This window comes from Apodemus sylvaticus, chromosome 15 (assembly GCF_947179515.1).
Source record: "Apodemus sylvaticus chromosome 15, mApoSyl1.1, whole genome shotgun sequence".
NCBI classification, from domain to species: domain Eukaryota; kingdom Metazoa; phylum Chordata; class Mammalia; order Rodentia; family Muridae; genus Apodemus; species Apodemus sylvaticus.
The window spans coordinates 1,279,726-1,300,514 of record NC_067486.1 but is presented as its reverse complement, the minus strand read 5'-3'; the positions used below and the strand labels follow the sequence as shown (position 1 = coordinate 1,300,514).

Here is a 20,789-nt window from a genome sequence, read left to right as displayed (position 1 = left end):
TGAGCATTAGAGAGGGTTAGGGAAAATGGCAGGACTTTCCTAAGGGTTTGGGGTTGGGGCCTCTGGTAACTTATGTGAGTAAGCAGAGAGAGATTGTCATTTGTGATGACATAGATATGACCAGAGGACATCATGTCGATTGAACACAGAGGGATCAGGAGAGTGTCATATGACTTCATTTAGTTGTGCAATATAAAACAACTGACTTAGTCGAATAGGAATGTACAGTGGTGGGCATCAGAGGTTTTGAAGGAGGCTAGGGCAAGGCTGGACAATGGATTGCAGATGTGATTGGAAAGGAGAAGTACATTTGGCTTTCAGTTTCACTGCAGGGCGACTCCATAGCAACAAACTACCATGTATTTCAAAGCAACTAAAAGAAAGGACTTTTGAATGTTCTCATTACAAAGAAAGAATGGGCAGTATGCCAGTTCCTTTAATATAACTATGACAATACATGCAATATAAAGAGCACATATTATATGCCACATGTGTGACAATACCCATCACTCAAAAGCAAAATAGGAATCTAGTGCTAGGATCTCTACATAAGGAGAAGAGTAACCCTTATCTTTTAAAACATTTTTATTCTCTCTTTCTTTTCATTCTTCAAAACAGGGTTTTTCCATGTAGCTCTGACTGTCTTAGAACTCACTGTGTAGACCAGGCTAGCCTTGAAACTCATTCTGTAGACCAGGCTAGCCTTGAAACTCATTCTGTAAACCAGACTAGCCTTGAAACTCATTCTGTAGACCAGGCTAGCCTTGAAACTCATTCTGTAGATCGGGGTAGCTTTGAACTCAAAGACCTGCCATCCTCTGCCTTCCAAGTGCTAGGATTAAAGGGGTACACCACCATATCTGCCTGTAAACTTTATCTGAACACTGGCAGTAATTAACCATCTCTGCTGAGTTGTTAATATAAACTCTACATAGACATGTCAAAAAGATATATAAAACATCATTATTTGGTGCCATAAAAAGAGATTCATAACATATTGTTAACTGGAAAATCCTAATTACAAGCCTGAGGTGATCAAATGTTAAAAACCATACCTGCACATCTGCTACTGGGAACTGGCCAGACAGCCCAGACTAAAAGTAACAGCAACCTTTGCCTGTTTATTTAGTCATCTTGTTATTTGTGAGGTATTTCACACTTTAAAGACTTATTTTCATGGTTTATTTTTCCCTCCAATAATCTGAATTTCCATGTGAAATTTAAAGAAGCTATTATAATTTAATATGAGTATCAGTGATGGGAAAAGATAAAATGTGGGTACCATCCTAAACAAATATGGGGCTATACAGAGTGTGTTCACACAGATAGACAAAGGGACATCAAGTCTTGGAAAGTCCCCAAAGGGGGAGCAGAAATGTTAGTTAACAAGGAGTGAAATATTTTAAACAGTATTAGTAATCTGAATATGCAAATTTTAATTTTCACTCTCAAGAGCATGATAACACAACAAGGAAGATCTTATCTATTGAAGAGAGAAAGACACATACCCTTTGAGGGCAAAGTCCCCCCAGGTAAGACAGAGTCTTGCATGGAGTCATGCCGGCTCACTGTTAGGAAGCTACCTGTACAAAATAATTACTCATATGCTCAACGAACTGGATGAATAGTGTTCTGTTGCAGGGGTGTTCACAAGGGCAAAAGCCAGGAGACAGCGTTAGGGTGAAGCAGAGAATATGTCGAGTGGCAACATTAAAAATTATTTTAATGGTAAATGGCACAGAAAATGTTCACACTGTCAAATATGCTGTGGATAGGAGCTAAACTACATTTCTTCTGTTTTTTCATTTTATTATAATAACACAACATGGGGCTCTAGATATGGCTTCAAATAAGTCTCAGGGGAAGAGATTCGAAGCAGCAGTTTTTATCTTTCAAAAAGGTGATTCCCTCAGGTGGAGAAAGATCGACAACAGGGAAGGTTCATTTATTAATGTATTTATTTTTAAATTAGTTCTCTTACTCTCCCAGTCACTGTCTAAAGCCTCTTTGCTCTCCCAGCCAATCTACACCAGGAAGATGGTGACCGGTTCACCACTTGCTTTGCCTTCTCTTGTAGTTGCGTTCATAGGAAGACATTACTTTTATTGTAAAGAGAAAAACCTAGAATACAAATTGTAGTTAAGTGAGCAGGGAAACAAACAGACATATGGTGATTAACCATGATTGACACATCTTTACCGTTGGGAGAAGAGTGTGATTGGTCAACGGACTTGTTCATCTTCTTTAGTAGATGCCTAGCCCTTAGTGACTGGATGAATGAATTACTGGATGAATGGGAATAGTTTCCATATTTGGAACAGACCTTGGGGACCTTGCCTGGAGAAGATGGGATCATGAACAGAAATGATTTTTTTTCTGGTGTCTAAAATGGTATTACCACTGGCTTCCAAGTCATACATTGTAATTTAACAAACGCTCACTATGTAATCAACAAATAGGATGAGCTGTCACTCTCTTGAGGGGGAGGCACGGCATGTTAGTTGTGGAATCAGGGACCCTAGCCACCATCTCAGGACTACTATTAAAAGCAGCACCCTTGGGTGATCATATGTAGCATTCTACATTATCCAGATAAATCTAAAAAGAATCAATCATTTTAACTCTAGCCCCAGAAAAGCACAAAGTGATAGGCACTAAGGAATAATTCTCATCAGTGAACAATTCCTACACTGGTGCCTCCCTCCTTGTATTTGTGTTGGCAGGAGCCCAACACAACCATGGCTACAATGTAGACAGGAAGGTAGTATTTCTCCAGGAGTTGAAATCAGCCTTTCCATAGACAGGGGCACTTTCATGATTAGAATTATAAGTCTTGTGTGATCTACTGGGGTGTATATGAGATAGTTTAGGGTGAGGGAGGATAACATATCTACCTTCAAATATCTCCAAAAGGACAAATATTGTTGACAACACACTGTATGTTTAGCACACAACAGACAGTTCGAGCAACTTCATACCTTTTGAGAATTTCCACACAATTGTAGGCACAGGATAACCCTCTGCAGAGCAATTGAGAATCACTGCTTTGCCATAGATCCCGTCCTGGTCCCGGGGCTGTACCACGAACTTAGGGGGAACTGAAAGAGAAATGTTGTCATTCAGACAGGGCCACTGATTAAAGTTGTAATCTTATAAAACAATGATCTCTGTACACTTTCAAGTAAGAAGAATGTTTCACACAAATACAAAGATAATAGCCATGCTTGCCGTTCAGGTTCAAGGGGAGAAACAGCTTAGGTTCTAGAGGGTCTTCTACATATTGGTTTTAGTGGAATTTCTTTTTAGTAGGGAAATTGTCCTTTCATAGATATGTGGGCATGTGATACTCAATCTTGTCAGGAATTCACTCCATACAGAATAGAATCACAGCCAGTATGTAAAAGAGGAGATAAAATATGTCGTTCCTAAAATTGTACTTATGAAGGATGAGCATTTTCCTGATTAAGAACTGTTCAAAGTCTTCGTGAATTTCTTCTAGCAGAAGATAAAAGTGCTGGCAAGCACTCCCCAGATATAGCAAAGAGCATGGTATGGTGATGAACTTTGCCCCCACCCCAAATCTCACCAGGACACATTAGCCACTCTTCCTGATATGTCAGCACCTGGCAGGGGCCAAAGGAGAACTACAAAGGCTAGTTAATGGGAGGTTCCAAAATCACTCTAGAGTGTACCTAACACCCACAAGATTCAGAACCTGGTTGTGTAGTGAATTCTGTGACATGCCTCCCTCACAGAGGATCTCTGGATAGATCCATCCCAACCTATAGCACACTCAACCATTCACTTACAGCACATTGCTTTGTGCTAGATTACTAGTAGTGTTTGAGTGTTAATGAACAGGTCATTGGTCTTTAGAAATGGTGGCATCTGACAGTGTTCTAATCTCAAGCAGACTGGGGACGCCTATAGGGAAGACTTTCAGTGAGATAGTCATGTGTCACTAAGATTAAACATGCATCATACGGATGGTGCTCCCTTCCTTCCCACATCTGTGTAAAATTAATCCTGCTTATATTGATTCTATAATTTCTAATGTTAAGACTCATGTATGCACCTTGGTGCTGCAGATAGATGGGAATTCCAACTAGCACGTGTCACGGACTGAGGATGTGCCTAGGATCTCACTGAAATAAGCAGCTCAGACTCATGTTGAAATGATACAAGCCACAATGAAGAGCTGTTGGCCCAAGAAGTAAGTAAGAATAATGGGAAATCTATCAAGACTAGAGAAGCAGATAGAGATGGAACTCAGGCAGGTATTTCTGGAGAGAGTAACCTATTTTCCATTTTCTTGTCCAGCTTTCTGTAGAAAACATCAAACATGGAGAGGTGACAGTGCTGAGGAAGAACACAGCTCAGATGAATACCCCAGTCTCTGGTTCTGCTGATTTGTACATTCGACCTTTTATATACATTACAAAATGACTCAACTTCCCAATAAGCAAATTAGGGATAATCATGGTCCCATTTCTCAGGACTGCCATGGGGAGAAAATAAGGTAATATTCAGAACGTTCAGCACTTTGTTGAAAGAAAGAAAGGATTCAAAGGGTCGGTTCATTTAGTAAATTCAGATACCTAGCTTTGAAGCAAACAATCAGATCTGGAACATTTGTAAACTGCCCAATGATTTCACAGGTAAAATAATATTTTTCAGGTAAATAACATTGTGAAAACAATACATTTAATATGGTGTATATATTCTTGTAATAAATTAATAAAAATTGAGTGACTTAAAGCCAGGAGATTTTTCTAGGAAAATAGATTTTACAGGGCTAATTTTTCTTCCCTCCCTTCTTCTTACCATTCCTCCACCATCTTTCATTCCTCCCTCCTTCCTTTGTCTCTCATCCCCTCTTTCTTTCTTCTTCCCTTTGTAAAAAGATTAGTTTCTAAAAATTTTATATGTGTAGACATTTTGCTTGTATGCCATGTGTGCATTGACCAAGGGGGTCAGCAGAAGACATGGGATCCCTGTAATTGGTGTTACAGATGATTGTGAACTGTTGTGTGGGTGCTGGGAATTGAACCTGGGCCTTTTGGAAGAGCAAACAGTGTTCTTAGCTGCTCAGCCATCTCTCTAGCTTCTGTTGTTAGCTTTTCTGTCTTGCTATATAGCTCCAAACTTTTGACACTCCTACTTCTGTCTCCCAAATTGCAGGATGATAGGAGTTCCACCATATGTACCACCATGCCATCCCAAAATTTTTAATGAAGATGGTCAATAACCATCAGGGTAGATTCAAAATTTAAATATAACACTAGACTCACTGTCCATGGTGTGAGAGGTAAATCTGCAGCTAATTCTACCAAGAGGAAGAGCTGCTTCTTTACTGGATGAGACACCCAGCTGCACATCTTCAGTTATTGCTCATCCATGAACCTCTATTCGTGTTGGCTCTAAGCTAAAAAAATTTATACTCAAAAACTCATCAAAGATGTCTATATGGGATATTAACACATGGTAAGTATAATAAAGTTATGGATGGAAATGATCCCTTGATTGATAGAATAATTCTCCTAAGTTATTACTCAAGAATTTTTCAGATACTGGCAAGGATATTCTGTGGGTTCCCTAAGTAGGCTTTTCTCTCTTATAATAGAAACCCCTCTTCTATTCCCATATTTGCGCATGCTTTCATATAATCCCAAGACACAAATGAGGAAGCTTCTGAATTTTTATGGCAAAGAGAATATTTAATGGCCCAGTTTTATACACGATTGATGTGGGCTGGGAATTGAACCTGGGAGCACATAACTAAGCCATACCTTAACACTGCCTCCTGGGTTTGAGGTGGAGTCCCAGGCTTTGCTTTTCTTATGAGCTCCCAGGTGATCCTGATGCTGCATGCCCAGGAGTCATCATACATTACTAATCATTGTTCCCAATGGCTTCTTAGAAAGTGCCAGGTATGAAGGGGCTGTAGCTGACCACAATGGCAGCTTAGTATTAAAGCAACCTTTTCTCCTTTCTGCTTTCTTTGATCTTAATCTTTCCTCTTACTCTGAAATACAGGATTTACATCCCAACTAAATGATTTGCAAGTTCTGATTGCCCTCTGCTCTCAAGACAAATAAAGCTAGATAGGGTGAGGGTAATATTGTCTCTTATCTCAAATGGTCTCCATTTGTCATCTATGTCTGGTGTCATTTCTGTTACTAGCACCACATTTGAATTTCTTCTCCATCCAGGAATGTGAAGGATGCATGGAAAGCCATCCCATGCTCTCACGTGCCCTTGGCCATGTCCATGTTTCTATACTTCTTTGCAGCCTCTTATCAACCTGTCCCCCACCCCCCTGTTCCTGCAGGCATTTCTGAAACCATTCCGAAGCTCTTACTATTCACTTGTTCTCCGGATGGTCTTGCTTGAGTCTTCACACTCCACTCTGTGCCTTTGTTTGATGCATTCCTATTTGTCATTTGTTTGGCCTCAGCAGAAAGCTCATTTAACTGGGCACCTTGCCTGATGCTTCAGCGGAGTCTGAGACATACTCCCAATTGTCTCCAAATCCCACTCCCCAAGCTTTTGTTACAACTGCTTGGTATTGCTTGTCTAACTGCCTGTCTCCCATATCAGGTTCTGCGCCCTGTGGGACGAGAATTCAAGTGCAGGGCTTGGGTGTCATTTTGATCATATTCAGGACAGTCACTATGCTTAGGGGGACTGGGGACTCTTCCAGTAACCACATACTCCAGCCAAAACTTTTGGTATTTTCATGTGATGAATTTCACCATTTTGATGTTTGGATCCTGCATGAACCAAGTGCCAGCTTGTGCTCTGTAGTTAATGGCTAATGCCCCAGTTTGCAATGTGGATTTCTCTCTGACAGTGAACAGGAAGAGTCTTCAAGTCACTAGTTCCTTAGAATCCCTCAAGACATAGGGTAACCCCCACTATGCCAGTTGTGCAGATGAGAAAGCCAAGTCTCAGAGAAGTTGGCCATGTTTGCAGGCTCACACAGTTGGTGAATGTGCAGCAATGTGGGCATGGTCAGCCTTAAAAAAGTTCTAGCATCACATCCGCACCTTCTTATTCTTCCTGAACTGGCTTACATATCAAGGCAGATGGAGCTCACCCCTCTGTGAAGTCTGTGGTCATATCAAGAACACCAATCTCCCTGTTATCAAGGTATGTTTTGCTCTTGTAATTAATAGCCTGTCACTTTGAGACTCCCAAACCACCCTCTCAGTGACAGGCAATTTCAAGACCTCTGAACCACCCATTCTGTTTCGACATTTCCCAAGCTACATTTCAGACCAAGACTCTACAGCATGTAAGAGAGGCACTTCTCAATTCCAGTGAAAGATTAAAGTAAAAGGCACAGAGCAATTTGCTGTGTTTGATACATTCATGTGATGTAATTTCATCAATGTAATGTTCTTCACGAACCAAGTGCCAGCTCCTGTGCTGTAGCTAATGGCTAAGGCCCCAGTTTGCAATGTGAATTTCTCTCTGAATGGTGACAGTGAGCAGGATGAGTCTTAATTCTACTTAAAAGTTATATTTCTATTTATTCAGGACAAGCTGCAGCTAAAGCAGTTATTTAATGGTTTCTGACTCAACTTGGACATTTACATCGAAAGCTGAAAATATGAGCACGGTTTGCAGACCTGGGGAAATGGCTGTCGCTCACAGCAGGCATGATCCTGAGAGCACACCCTTCCTTAGTTACTTTGTATGAAGAACTGCATCAGGAAGATGCAATCTTCCAAACAAAGACCCACTGCAGTGGTGGGCTGGCTGCGCCCTTGGGGAGGTGTGTCTTCATGCCTTCTCGCATTCACTTGCACTTGCACACAACTGGTCACTAAGAGCAACAAAGAACCTTATGCAAATGACTCCCACCCTGAGTCTTTCCTGCAACCACCACTAGGTGTCTCTGCTTCTCATCCTGTAGGCCTCTATGCTCCCCAGCTCCATTCATTCTAGTGACTCAAGCTAGTAATTGATTCCTATGACCTTGAGACTTTTCTTAGGACCCAGAACCTTAAGTATGTGAAGCAAAGCCAATCCTGCAGCTGACCTTCCACACATACCTCAATTAGCACCTACTGCTCTCTCCCATCTCCCTCCCTTAGAGCCAAGAGGAATTCCAAACCTTAATGTCTTTCTTGCTGCTTTCTAACTCACTGTCTTTCTTGCTCTTATCACATTGCTGTTTACTAAAAGTTCAGGATTCCTTCCCTTATTCCCCTTAAGACTCCATGCATGGAACCTTCCTTCCTTCTTCAGTGGAAGGTCTGATGCTTGCCACATTGCTTGACTTGTCTCTATCTCTGTCCTACAGACACAGATGAGTTTCTGTCATTTCAGGGACTATTCCAGGGTCCTCTAAGTACACATGTTAAGTACATGGTTGCTTACAAGAGAAGAAGGGAGCAATGAAATAAAATTAGAAAACCTATAATCATTTGGAAACGAGTATAAAGTGTTAGATGTATAAGTATCTATGATTGTTTTAAGGATTTATAGCTAGGAATAGTTTATTTTCTCTCCAGAAAGGAGGACACAAAAACACTGAAAACATCACTGGGAAGATGGACTAGAAAGACTGCAGTGGAGAGACTTACAGAAAGAGAGAGTGTTTACAGAGCTGCATATCCCACATTTTTTGGTTCTTTCATTTTAGTGGTAGATGAGATAATGAGATGAAAAGCAGCCAGAAGGGACCCCGACGTCAGTTACTTTTAGGGTTGTTATATATTTTTCTCATTTTGTTTTTCATTTATGTGCATGTGCATTTTGACTGCATTCAAATTTACCAGATGGATGTATGCAGTGCCTACAGAGTCCAGAGGGGCATCCGAGCCTCTTGAGAAGGACTTACGAGCAGATAGATGGAAGCCTCTGACTGGGAAATGCACATGCCTTTTCTGCAAGATCAACCAGTGTTGTTAACTGCAGAACCATCTCCCCAGACCCAGCAGCCGCTTACAAACTAGTTGAGTTGGTTTTATGACAGGACAATTATTTATCATGAAACATGTATGATATAGATTCCCAAGCTGGTTAGTTCTATATTTTAGTTCAATTTTAATTAGAATATATTTTTGGTAAATTTTTTTCACTTAAAATATTTTTGAGATTGTAATATTATATCATTTTTTCCTTCCCTTTCCTCAGTCTAAACTCTTCAACCTATAAACATATATATGTGTGTATATATGTTTATATATGTTTATAGGTTGCCATATAAATATGTGTGTATATATATTTATATATGGCAACTATATATAGCAACTATATATCAAATATGTGTGTGTGTGTGTGTGTGTGTGTGTATCCTGATCAGCCTGTAAAATGTTATTTGTATGTATGCCTTCAGGATCTACCATTTGGTATCAGAGAACTAGTTAATGTGCTTTCTCGTGGGAGGATTATTATTTCACCTCAGCATTCCTGAAGTTCTTTGAGTATATCTGAGGCTTCATGATCTTTCTCCATCCACTTGGGATGTCTACTGCTGACCTTGTTCAGCTCATGCCTTGGCTGTCATGTTGGTGAGACTTTATGGGTGTAGCTTATGACATTACTATGTGGACAATGGAAGCTGGAATGTCTTAGGTTTGCATCCATGGCCCCCTCATCACAGGGCCTGTGGAACTCTCACTGCCTCTTTATTAGGCAAACGTGTTGTGGTTGGATTATAAAATGACACCCAGGTGCTATGTGCTTAGACATTGGAATCTCAGCTGTGGGTGCTGTTTTAGGATGTTGTGGGGCCTTTAGGGTAGGGGCCAAGGCTGGTAAAGGGGTGTTACTAGGAAATGGGTCTTGGGTATTATTCCCCTTGCTTTATAGCTCAGCCAAACCTTCACACAGCAACTAATATGATAATTAAAACCAACTACTGTTGAAGTTTCCTATTATATTCATATATAATACATATAAATACATACATATTAAAAGAGTTAAAATATTTATGTTTTCACATGACAACAGTGTCCCTACTATAGCTAATAAACAAAAATCACAGTACCAGGAATGGGTTACCTCTTTTGGAGTTGTTGGCCAATGAGGTTCTACAAACACACAAACATTAGAGGTTTGCTATTGATTGCCCTCCAGAAATTGACAATAAGACCTTATTACTGAAGGCACCAAATATTTGAATCATAGACTATGGAGATATCAGTCTTGTACAGACCTGGAAGTGTCACCTTTAGTGGCTAGCATTCCTTTTGCTAAAAGTGCTATAAATGCTACAGGAGGGGGAAAGCAACAGTCACCCTTACCAGCTGTGAATCCTGTGAGCTACAATAATGACCGGCAGACATACCAGCTGGTACAACGGTGGCTCAAACATTGTGGGAGTAACCAGTTATTTTATGATTGGATTTAACACTCACCTTGCAAGATGAAACCCATACATAGCATTATTATTGGGTCAACTGAGGACATGATATTGAACTGGTTCCTGATAACTTATCATTATATCCACAGATCTGTGCATCTATCAACTTCCATCAGAGAAGACCCATCTGATCACCTGTTGTACTGGCTGGTTTTGTGTGTTAACTTGACACAAGCTGGAGTTATCACAGAGAAAGGAGCCTCCCTTGAGGAAATACCTTCATGAGATCCAGCTGTAAGGCATTTTCTCAATTAGTGATCAAGGGTAGGAGGGCCCATTGTGGGTGGTGCCATCCCTGGGTTGGTAGTCTTGGGTTCTATAAGAAAGCAAGTTGAGCAAGCCAGGGGAAGCAAGCCAGTAAATAACATCCCTCCATGGCCTCTGCATTAGCTCCTGTCTCTTGACTTGCTTGAGTTCCAGTTCTGACTTACTTTGGTGATGAATAAAGCAATGTGGAAGTATAAGCTGAATAAATTCTTTCTTTCCCAACTTGCTTTTTGGTCATGATGTTTTGTATAGGAATAGAAACCCTGACTAAGACACTTGTGGTCTCTGTTATCTATTTGTAGTGTAGTGTGATTGAAATAGGGACCCTCAACTTGTCAAGGTTCAGAAAACAAGAAACAAAAGGCTTCTTAGCTCTGATTGCTACATCTATATAATAGCTCCTCCCATCAAGGATGAGGATAATTGTGGAAGAGGAAGTGCCAGAGGAAGTAGATGAAATTGAGGGAACAATGTTCTCTGTACACAACAGGGTAGGTATACTTACTAACTCATGTGACAGCACATTGTCCAGCACCAATTAGAATTGAACGATGTTAAAAAATAAGGCCAAAATTTGTGTAGGTAGGGAAGGGATGGGTAGATCTTAGCGGAGTTGGGAAGAGGGAGATAAGGCATTAAGAGGGAAATGAGAACATTGTACAAAGTTCTCAACAAACTAATTTAAAAAATGGTAAATCAGTGTATATCACCACTGTGGTTAGTCTCTGGGCAAGGAAGAAGGAGGAGAAAGACTTAGAAAATAACCACATGGTCAAAACCCAAGGCATCAACAGACTACATGTCAGAGTCAACCTGTAAACTTCATGAAGGGGTAAGGCTGGAAGCTAGGACTTCTTTACAGGTCTGTGACATTGTGACATTGTAATGTTTGGCAAAACTTGAGAATCAATTATCAGTGATTTTGGAGAAAAATTTAATACTTTCCCACAGAAACATAGACCTATTTCTGAGGATAACCATTTAATGGGTCTGGATTAGGACCAGAAACCACATTCATGTAACCTTTAATATCCTGTAGGGCTCCTTGGTGCAGTTCACTGAAATCCTGCCCCAGATCACCTGTTATCTCTGAATTTTCCCATCACAGAGCTTGTTTATGCAAACCAGTCTATCCTCAAAGCTCTGTCACCCACTTGGTGATACACCACATACTCAACAAAAGATCAGTTTTGAAGAACAAGTTCACAATTAATGAGATTATATTCTACTCTGTAACTTAAAAAATGAGGCCAGTTCTATTTCAGCTGACCTTGGTCTTGGCCAAAATAATGCTGGTTGCTGTTGTTACAATCCCAAGTAACAAATAAAAAAAATTCAGCATGCTTTTTTTTAATCTACTGTTTTTATTTCCTGACCTCGATCCTTCAGAATAGATTACATTGAAGACAGTCTAGGTCCTGTTGTGCCCTTTACAGACAATGGCAATTCCGCTTGGAGGAAGAACTGGGAAGCAGAGACAAAGGTGGGGTTTCTATTTTCATTTATCTTTTTAGGGGAAAAGGAGGGGTTTCCTAGTTCTCATAGTCATGTGTATCTTCTGTTCATTTTTAATAACGATCTAGTTCCTTGCTTATTTTCCCATTGCATTTGCTTTATTCATTTGCTAACCATGTGAAGTTGCCTTCTCCCCATGGCTTCCAGGTGCACAGTGCTCTCCATGCTTTGTGGGTGAATATGAAGAAATGCATTCATTTCTGTCATAAAGGGAGATGCACAGAGGGGACATGGGGCTCCAGACTGAGGAAGGACAGGGGCCCTCTGTTCAAGGAAGTCTGCTATCAATGGTCCTGAAGATAATAATGCACCTTCCTTTCATAGTTACTGCCTCAAGGCACATGAATATTACTCCCTTAGAGAATCAATAAATCCCACCGCATCTGTACTTGATGGGTTGGCTGGTAACTACTGCTATGTCACACTTGCAGTCTGAACCACTGTGACACTCTGGTGTCTTCAGAAAAGACTTGAGGCAAAACCAGCACACCTTTGGAGGACTGAGATCACTATTGGTGTTTTCTACATGCCAGACCATACTGTTTTAATCATCCAAAAATTCTATGGCAGTGATCCTAATTTAAACCATTGCAAAGGCTTCCCCAAACCATGATGTATTTAACACTAAATAGAAGTAAGGAGCAAAGAGTCTCACGTCTGTAAACTCACTGCTATGGTGCAACTCTGGGGAAAAGCTGTGGTGCAGGGCACCTATAAATGTTATTTAAGATTTTACTTTTAGTTATGTGGGGGATGGAGGGTGGGGAGAGTCTGTGAGCACAGGTGCCCTCAGAGGCCAGAGGCATCCATCTTCTGGAGCTGGAGTTACAGTTGTGGTTGTGAGCTACTGGACCAGTGATGATCACAGAACTCAGTCTTCTGCAAGCACAGTACACACTCCTAACTGCTGTGTCATCTCTCCAGCCCCATAAATGTTCAACAGCCATCAGTCCAAATGATAAAATACACAACTAACATCTTCATACAAAATATAATAAAATCAAGGCTAACAATTCTTTTCTCCTTAAAAACTTACATGTTCAGCAGAAGCCCTGTTTCACCAGACCCCAGTCTTCCCTTGCATATTTCTAAGCAAACATATCTAATATATTGGACATATTAGAGATTAGACAACCATAAGTTTGTTTCAGAGTTTAGAGAAACTCATTCTTAACTTCTATAGCTGTGATTCTTTTTAAGTGGGGGATTAGAGAATTTCCCTCACTGATTATTTTCTCAGAATTTCAAGCCATGCATTGTCATTGGACACTGGCATGTGGGATACATCTCTCCACTCACCTCTCACAATCAGCTGACTCTGGTGTTCCACAGCTGCTGCCTCGTTCCGCGCGATGCAAGTGTAATTCCCGTTGTGCATCAGGGAGAGGTTGGAGATCCTCAGGGAGCTGGTGAAGTCAATGTTGTCAATGGTTACCCCGAGGCTTGCTGGAATTGGCCGGCCATCCTTCTGCCAGGTGATGGTGATGGGTAAGTCTCCTGAGACCACCACACATGGGATGAAGACCCGCTGTCCAATGGAGAATCTTGGGAACTCAAAAGGTTGGATAAAAGGTGGGACTAGAAAGAAAAAGATGACAGAGCAAAGGCAATAATGAGTGGCAGGTGTTTTACATGTGCCTTTCATTCTTAAGCCATGCCCCCAAGAGGGTGAGTGATCCGTGAATACAGCCCAGGAGTATATGAACTATAGAAGGCTGGCAAGGGTACCTTGGCCACTCAAATTTCCTTAGCAAGCTGAATGCAAGGCACGGCTCATTTGTTATTCAATAGATATGACTTATCTAATTCATTCAATACGACTTTAAGCAGTGAAACTATTTTTGGCCGGCAACATTTAAGCTGTGCTGCAGTGCAAAAACCATGAGAGGGCATGTGCTTGGTATCTCCACTACCATTTTTACACATTGTGTACTATGGACACTCTTGTTCTCCTTTCAGCTGCTGCTGGCACTATTGGGTACACAGGATGGTGGGTTCGAGTGTCAGCACTCAGCAAGTCCACATGAGTAACTAGTAACAACTGTAAACTACAGCTTATCTTAGGCAGTTGAGGTGATCTATCCCCCTTAACTTTGCAAGTTCTGTAGATAGCATTTTAATTTATAAGTGGACCTGTCTTCGTCAGGGTTTCTATTCCTGCACAAATATCATGCCCAAGAAGCAAATTGCGGAGGAAAGAATTTATTCAGCTTACACTTCCACGTTGCTGTTCATCACCAAAGGAAGTCAGGACAGAAAGCAGGAACTGATGTAGAGGCCATGGAGCGATGTTACTTACTGGCTTGCTTCCCCTGGCTTTCTCAGGTTGCTTTCTTATAGAACCCAAGACTACCAGCCCAGGGATGGCACCACCCACAGTGGGCCCTCCCCTCTTTGATCACTAATTGAGAAAATGCCTTATGGTTGGATCTCATGGAGGCATTTCCTTACCTGAGCTGCTTTCTCTGTGATAATTCCAGCTTATGTCAAGTTGACACACAAAATGACAAGGTGCCTGAGTGGTTGGGCTGTGTTGCTAATAGAGCTGTCAGTCTGGCCAATCAGAGACTAAACAATCTAGAGGGTTCTTTCATAATGTAATCCCTCTATAAAATGCTCCTTGTCTTTTTGCCTCAAGACCATGATTCCTTGGGTTCTTTGTCAATGACCTTGGTAACTCTTTACATCATAGACTAGTCAAAGTTGAAACAAAGGAGCCAAGTTGGAACCCTAGGAGTGGGTAGGTTAGTAATGCACTGACCATGTGGGCATTATGGGTAATTATTCATGACCTCACCATAGATGGGGAAACTGAGCCTCTAATGTGTTGCTTTGCACTTTGACTTAGAATGAATTTGTCCTTTTAGGAGGGTTCAAGCCATTTCCATCTGGCTAAGGTTGGAACATATATTGCTAGCTATTACTGTATTTTTGGCATGGCCTTTTTTTTAAAAGAAAAAAAACCCCACGTTTTTAAATCCAAGAGTTTGGAAACAATGTATGATGCAAACTTGACTCCAAAGCTCAAAGCAACTTGTGGTAAAAAAGACATTATGCCATATGAACTGGTAGAAGGGGGGGGGGTCAAACACCAAGCTGATAAACACAGGGCCATTAATCCACTACAGAACCAGTTCTGTTATCAGCTTGAGGGAGTTGAAAGAGACACAGCCAAGAAGACTAAGCACAGAGCCATGTACTCAATCATTCATTCACTTAATGAAGTGTTCAGCACGTACCTGGCATGTGCTTGGCCTCCAATGTATGCACTGAGCCCAGCAATAACCACAGTGAATGGGCCTCTGCCAAGTGCAGTATTCATGAAGACATAGACAGCAGATAACAACTCAGCAGGGTTGTGGCTACTTGGGGACTTGACATTATTACTGTTGCTACTACATGCTCTCAGAAGCAGCTGCCAAAGAACTAAGGATGTCAAACACAGCCTAGAGCTAGAAGGACTAATCTTGAGGAGGCTTGAGTTTCATCTTAACCAGAGAAATTTAGAAACAATCACTGCACACAGCCAATGCCCAAAGCATCACAGCTCTCAATATGGGGTCACAACTTTGCATCTACAAAGAGCTGATCTGACTCTAACGTTAAGGGCAGAGACTCAGGAGGATGTGGAATGGGACAGGTGAGATGTGACAGGGCACACTGACAACCAGCTGGGAAAATAGTGATAGGCCAAGGACACTTGTATTCCTTGACATCTTGCTCCACTTTGGTATAAATGTTTACTACATGTGCAAACAGTGTTAACAGTGACCAGATTTTAATGCTTTCTGATATAAAGGATCAGTTATCCTTGGTTTTTTACACACAGAACCCTGGTGATTATACTTGCACAAATACTGCACCTTATTCCTGTCTTGATGATTGCTATCAGAATGGTAGATCAGTTATCCAAGGTAAGAACTTTAGAACTAGGCAGAATAGTTTCCCACCCAGCTGTGCCATTTAAGATCTGCATTTAACCAGTCTAGGGGCCTTGGTTCTATTACATATAAAATGACAACCAAAGCTGAAGTTCTCCCAATGATTTAATAACCATAGGTAGCATCTAAGTGAGTTTTTAAGCATTTGATTCGGATTATGTGTCTTTAAAAGGAGAAAAGCCAACAATAAAAACACAATGAATGAATTAAATTTCCCTATGGGTTTTCATAGAAAGGAAATACATACATACATACATATATACATACATATATACATATATACATGTATTATACATACATACCTATATATACATAATATATATGTACACATACACACACATAATTTCTATTTCCCATGTCAAACATGGAAAGTAAGGCACTAAGATTTGTGTGTGTGTGTGTGTGTGTGTGTGTGTACACTTATGAGAGCAACTGTGCACTTTGGCTGGAGAGCAAGGTAGGCTGTTCTTCCTCAGAAACATCTCATCTTTTTTGAGACAGCGGCCCCCTTTGGCCTAGAGTTCACCAAATATACCAGGCTGGCTGGCTAGTGCTCCCCAGGGACCTGCCTTTCTCCAACTCCCCAGTGTTGGGATTAGTAATGTGCATCCCCAAACCAGGTCTATTTCATGGATATACTGGGATTGAACTCATGCCCTTGTGCTTGCAAGCTAAGCATTTTACTAATACAGCTCCCCAGCATAAGGAAGGGATTTTTATATAACTAATGATGAAAGAAGTTTAGCATATAGGCTATCAATAATTGTAAAATAGAGCAATGATCCTTTCTACTAGGAGAGTTCTAAGACAGAAGAAAGACATGCGCATTTCCTGACAGTAGAAGCGGGGATTGCCAGGGTTTCCTAGCTGCCTGGCTGCCCCAGGCTTAGTAGTGGAGACCCTATCTCAAGGGAATAAGATGGAGAACAGTAGACCAAGATACCCAACATTGCCCTCTGGCCACCCCACCCCAATAGTGAATGTTTTCCAAAATCCACAATACTTGATTTTATCAATAAGTGAAATTACAAGGGACACCACTACAGTTTTGTAAGTAATGGCAGTGTGGCCTTGAAGCCACACTGCTGACGAGGTATGCATTCAACACACTAAAAATCAATACTACAACTGGAGAGATGACTTGGTGGTTAAGAGTATTGGTCGCTCTTGATGAGGTTCAGTCCCCAGCAACCACATATTGGCTCAAAATTGTCCAAAACTCCAGGTGAAGACATCATGGTCATGTTTGCTTCTAATATTGTGCTGGTCACCTGACACATTAGAATGGGCCTCCTCTTAAAACCAGATTAAGTGACTGGACTAATTAACTTTCTTCTGACCTACATGTTGACCGGGAACAGATGTGGTACTCATACAAACATGAAGGGACACACATCTACACAAAATAAAATAAAATATTAAAAAACCCCAGAATACCAATGCCAACCATTCAGAAGATAATCCTCTGCCACGAGCATCTTAACTTTAAACCACCATGGTGTTCTTGGTTACCATTACTTACAACTTGATCTAGCTAGATGCTGAGGTTTGAGGCATCCTGACAAAGACGTAGTGAAAAGTGGGGAGCCAAAGAGAGGTGAGAAGCCAGGAGTATACATGAGCACATAATGTGCCTGGCATTGGGGAGCACTGTTCGGGAGCACTGTTCGGGAGCACTGCAGGGGAGCATTGTACAGTAGCATACTGTTCCCATAGTCAGTTTTTCTATTACCAGTGTAAAAATCATACAATGTGGTTGAGACTGAATTAGAAGTCATGGTTAGTATATTTTTAAAAGGTAAGTACTCCTATTTATAATTTAACATATTTATAGAAAACTACATTTTAGACATTTTATGTCTAAAATAGTTAACCTATGAAGCCGTATGATTAAAGAAGCGATGAGTCAGGGGAATGTCCTTCCCCAGATGGCTTCGAGGTCCCGTTTGCTTCTGATATTCTGCTGATCACCTGCCACATTAGAAGGGGCCTCCTCTTTAAAGCAGATTAAATGACTGTACCAATGAACTACCTACATCACCGATGGGGCCTCTTGCTTCAGTCAGTCACATGTTGGATGAGGAAAAATTGCACATTTTCTCTGAGGCTTAAAGCAGAGGCATAAGGCTCAAGTGTTCCTTGTCATTGAACAGAATAACAATAACAACAACAGTAGCAGCAGCAGCAGCAGCAGCAGCAACAGGAATGTCACATCTCCTTTCACAACTTTTTAAAATGTTGAACCACACAGTCAGGATATTCTGACTATTCAACCAGTTCAGCATATCCTCTTAAATGAGGAAAAGCTCCCAAATACAGCTGACAGGAAAAGCTGGCAATATTACAGGAGTGGGGATTCTGAGCATGATATGTACTGGGTTTTGACATAACCTTTCTGCAAGAAGTATGTAAATAGCTGCTAAATGTCACCCATTACCACGCTTGTGTATTTAGGGCGGCAGGGGCCTTTCTCCATGGGCTGAGCCTTCTACTATTGCAAATGCCAGATTCGGCTCTTCTTCCTTCTAAACTCACACTAGGAACGTTAAATCAGGTTGACCCATTTCTACATTTTACCCTCAACAATTAAAACTATATTCCACTTAAAAAAGGAATCTGGTACATTAATGGAAGATTGCTTGTTGAGTGCAGGTCAACCTCAGGCAATTAGCAATATTATCTCTACTCAGAGTTTGAGTGTGGTATGTAGAGAGAGTGTACTCACCCTTGTGAACAAGTGTTAAGGCCAGATATTGGTATTGGGATGCCTTTGTGCAATGGCTTCTCTACATTGATTTTGAGACAGGGTCTCTCAGTAAACCAAGGATTTACCATTTTTGACTACAGTAACTGGCCACTGAGACCTAAGATCCACTTGTCTCCCTTAGCCCAAACATGGGGTTACAGGTACTGGTCCTAACACCCACCATTTTGTGGTTTTGAGATCTGAACTGAGTACATGAATTTGCCTTTTAAATCTTCCAGGATACAGAAATGAACATCTCTCTTCTCAGCACTCTTCCTATTTTCTTCCCCCACTTTCTATAATAAGTTGTTTCTTCTCCTTCTCCAAAATATTATCTTCATTCTTTGTGTATGCAGAAAATGTGTGTGGCATGTATGTGCATGTGTTTATTTCTGTGTGTACATGTGTTTGTATGTGTGTTCATGTATTTCTGTATGTGCATGTGTTTGTGTGTGTGCATGTATTTTTGTGTGTGCATGAGTTTGTGTGTGCATGTATTTCTCTGTGTGCACATATGTGGGGTGGTGGAAGCACATATGTGTGAAGAAGTGTATTCTCCATCATTTTTTTTACTTTAGTTTGTTTGAGACAGAGTATATCATGAAACCCAGAGCTCACCAAGTCATCCAGACTAGCTGGTTAGCAAGAGCCAGGGGTCTTTCTGTCTCTGCTTCCTCAGTTCTGGGATTGCTGCTGTGCCAAGTCTGAGGGTCTGGACTCAGTTCTATTCTCTGCTATTTCCTTAGCACCCTACCCTGTCCCATCTCCTTTTGGGAGATCTGCATCTTCCAAAATCACCTCTACCTCCAAATTCTGTATAGCATAAGGAGGGAGTTGCTGTTAAACAGCCTATCAGAGTTCAGTCCCAATGGCATGCTGTCTGAAAGGCCATGATCTCATGAGACCTGGTCAGGAATTGCCCAGACATCTCACTGGCCATGCATAGTAGTTCCCACAAAAATGAACAGCATGAGGCTAGTGACCTGCTGGGCTTACAGCTAAGTAGCTCAGTCCCAGGTTGTTCACAGAAAGACTTGTCATGCTTTAAATCTCTCTACCTGTAGAATATGACTCATTATAACACGGCATATGGGATACAGCTGAGCCTTCTACTCACCCCAGGAACCTGTGGTTCTAAAAGTACTGGAGAACACATCCTGTGGATGCTCATGTCACTTTTTGGTTTGTATAGAATCACCCATGAAAAAAGGAAATAAATCAATTTTCTCTCTTTTTAATTCCCTACATTTTTGTGGAATAAGTATCTGACACATTTTAATTGCATCATGATTTTTCGAAGAAAATTCTTAGGGATGGTGGCAGACACAGATTTATACTCTGAGTTGTGAACCACCTGGATATCCTTAAGAATGACCTAAAATAGAGAATGAGGTTCATATGTCTGAGATGTCATAGTCGGGATATAAATAGGAACAGACACATAGGGCATTTGACTCTTGTTTCTTCCCAGCCACGAAGGAAATTGTGCCAACACATGGTCTTGCTCAAGTTGCTAGGTCATCCATGCCATCCCTAACTTTCTACAATGGGATTCATTCCTCTGACCTCTAGCCAGCAGCCAGAGTGGGGTCACAGTGAATTAGAGTTTGGGTGGGGTCTTCCTTGCAAGGGCACCAGGCCAGCATTTAGATGTGAAATGTAAACAAAAGGAAGAATGTTGCAGCCAGAAGAACTCAGACTGAAGCACACTGACAGAAGCTTGGCCCTGTGTTCGGCCTCTCACTCTGAGCTGCCCTTGGGCTTCACGATGAACTTATATTAAATGACACTCAGATGCTGACCTAGAAAAAGCAAGGACAGTGAGAGCCAGCAGGGCATCCTGAAGTTCTGCCTGCTGTGAGGATTGCTGAGGGGGGATGGGGAAAGGGGAGACACAGTTCCTGGAGCATGGTGTTTAAGTCCCTTGGGGTTGATTTGTAGG

At 41.2% G+C, this 20,789-nt stretch overlaps 1 protein-coding gene across 1 annotated transcript in view; it reads right to left on the bottom strand.

The window, feature by feature from the left end:
* Positions 1-20,789, bottom strand: part of Dscam (DS cell adhesion molecule) — a 690,093-nt gene that overhangs the window by 203,072 nt on the left and 466,232 nt on the right. The window contains exons 11-12 of the mRNA XM_052159081.1: positions 13,460-13,738; positions 2,979-3,098 (exon numbers count right to left, since the gene is read on the bottom strand). Coding sequence (XP_052015041.1) covers positions 2,979-3,098; positions 13,460-13,738 — 399 coding nt within the window. The remainder of the gene's footprint in view (positions 1-2,978; positions 3,099-13,459; positions 13,739-20,789) is intronic.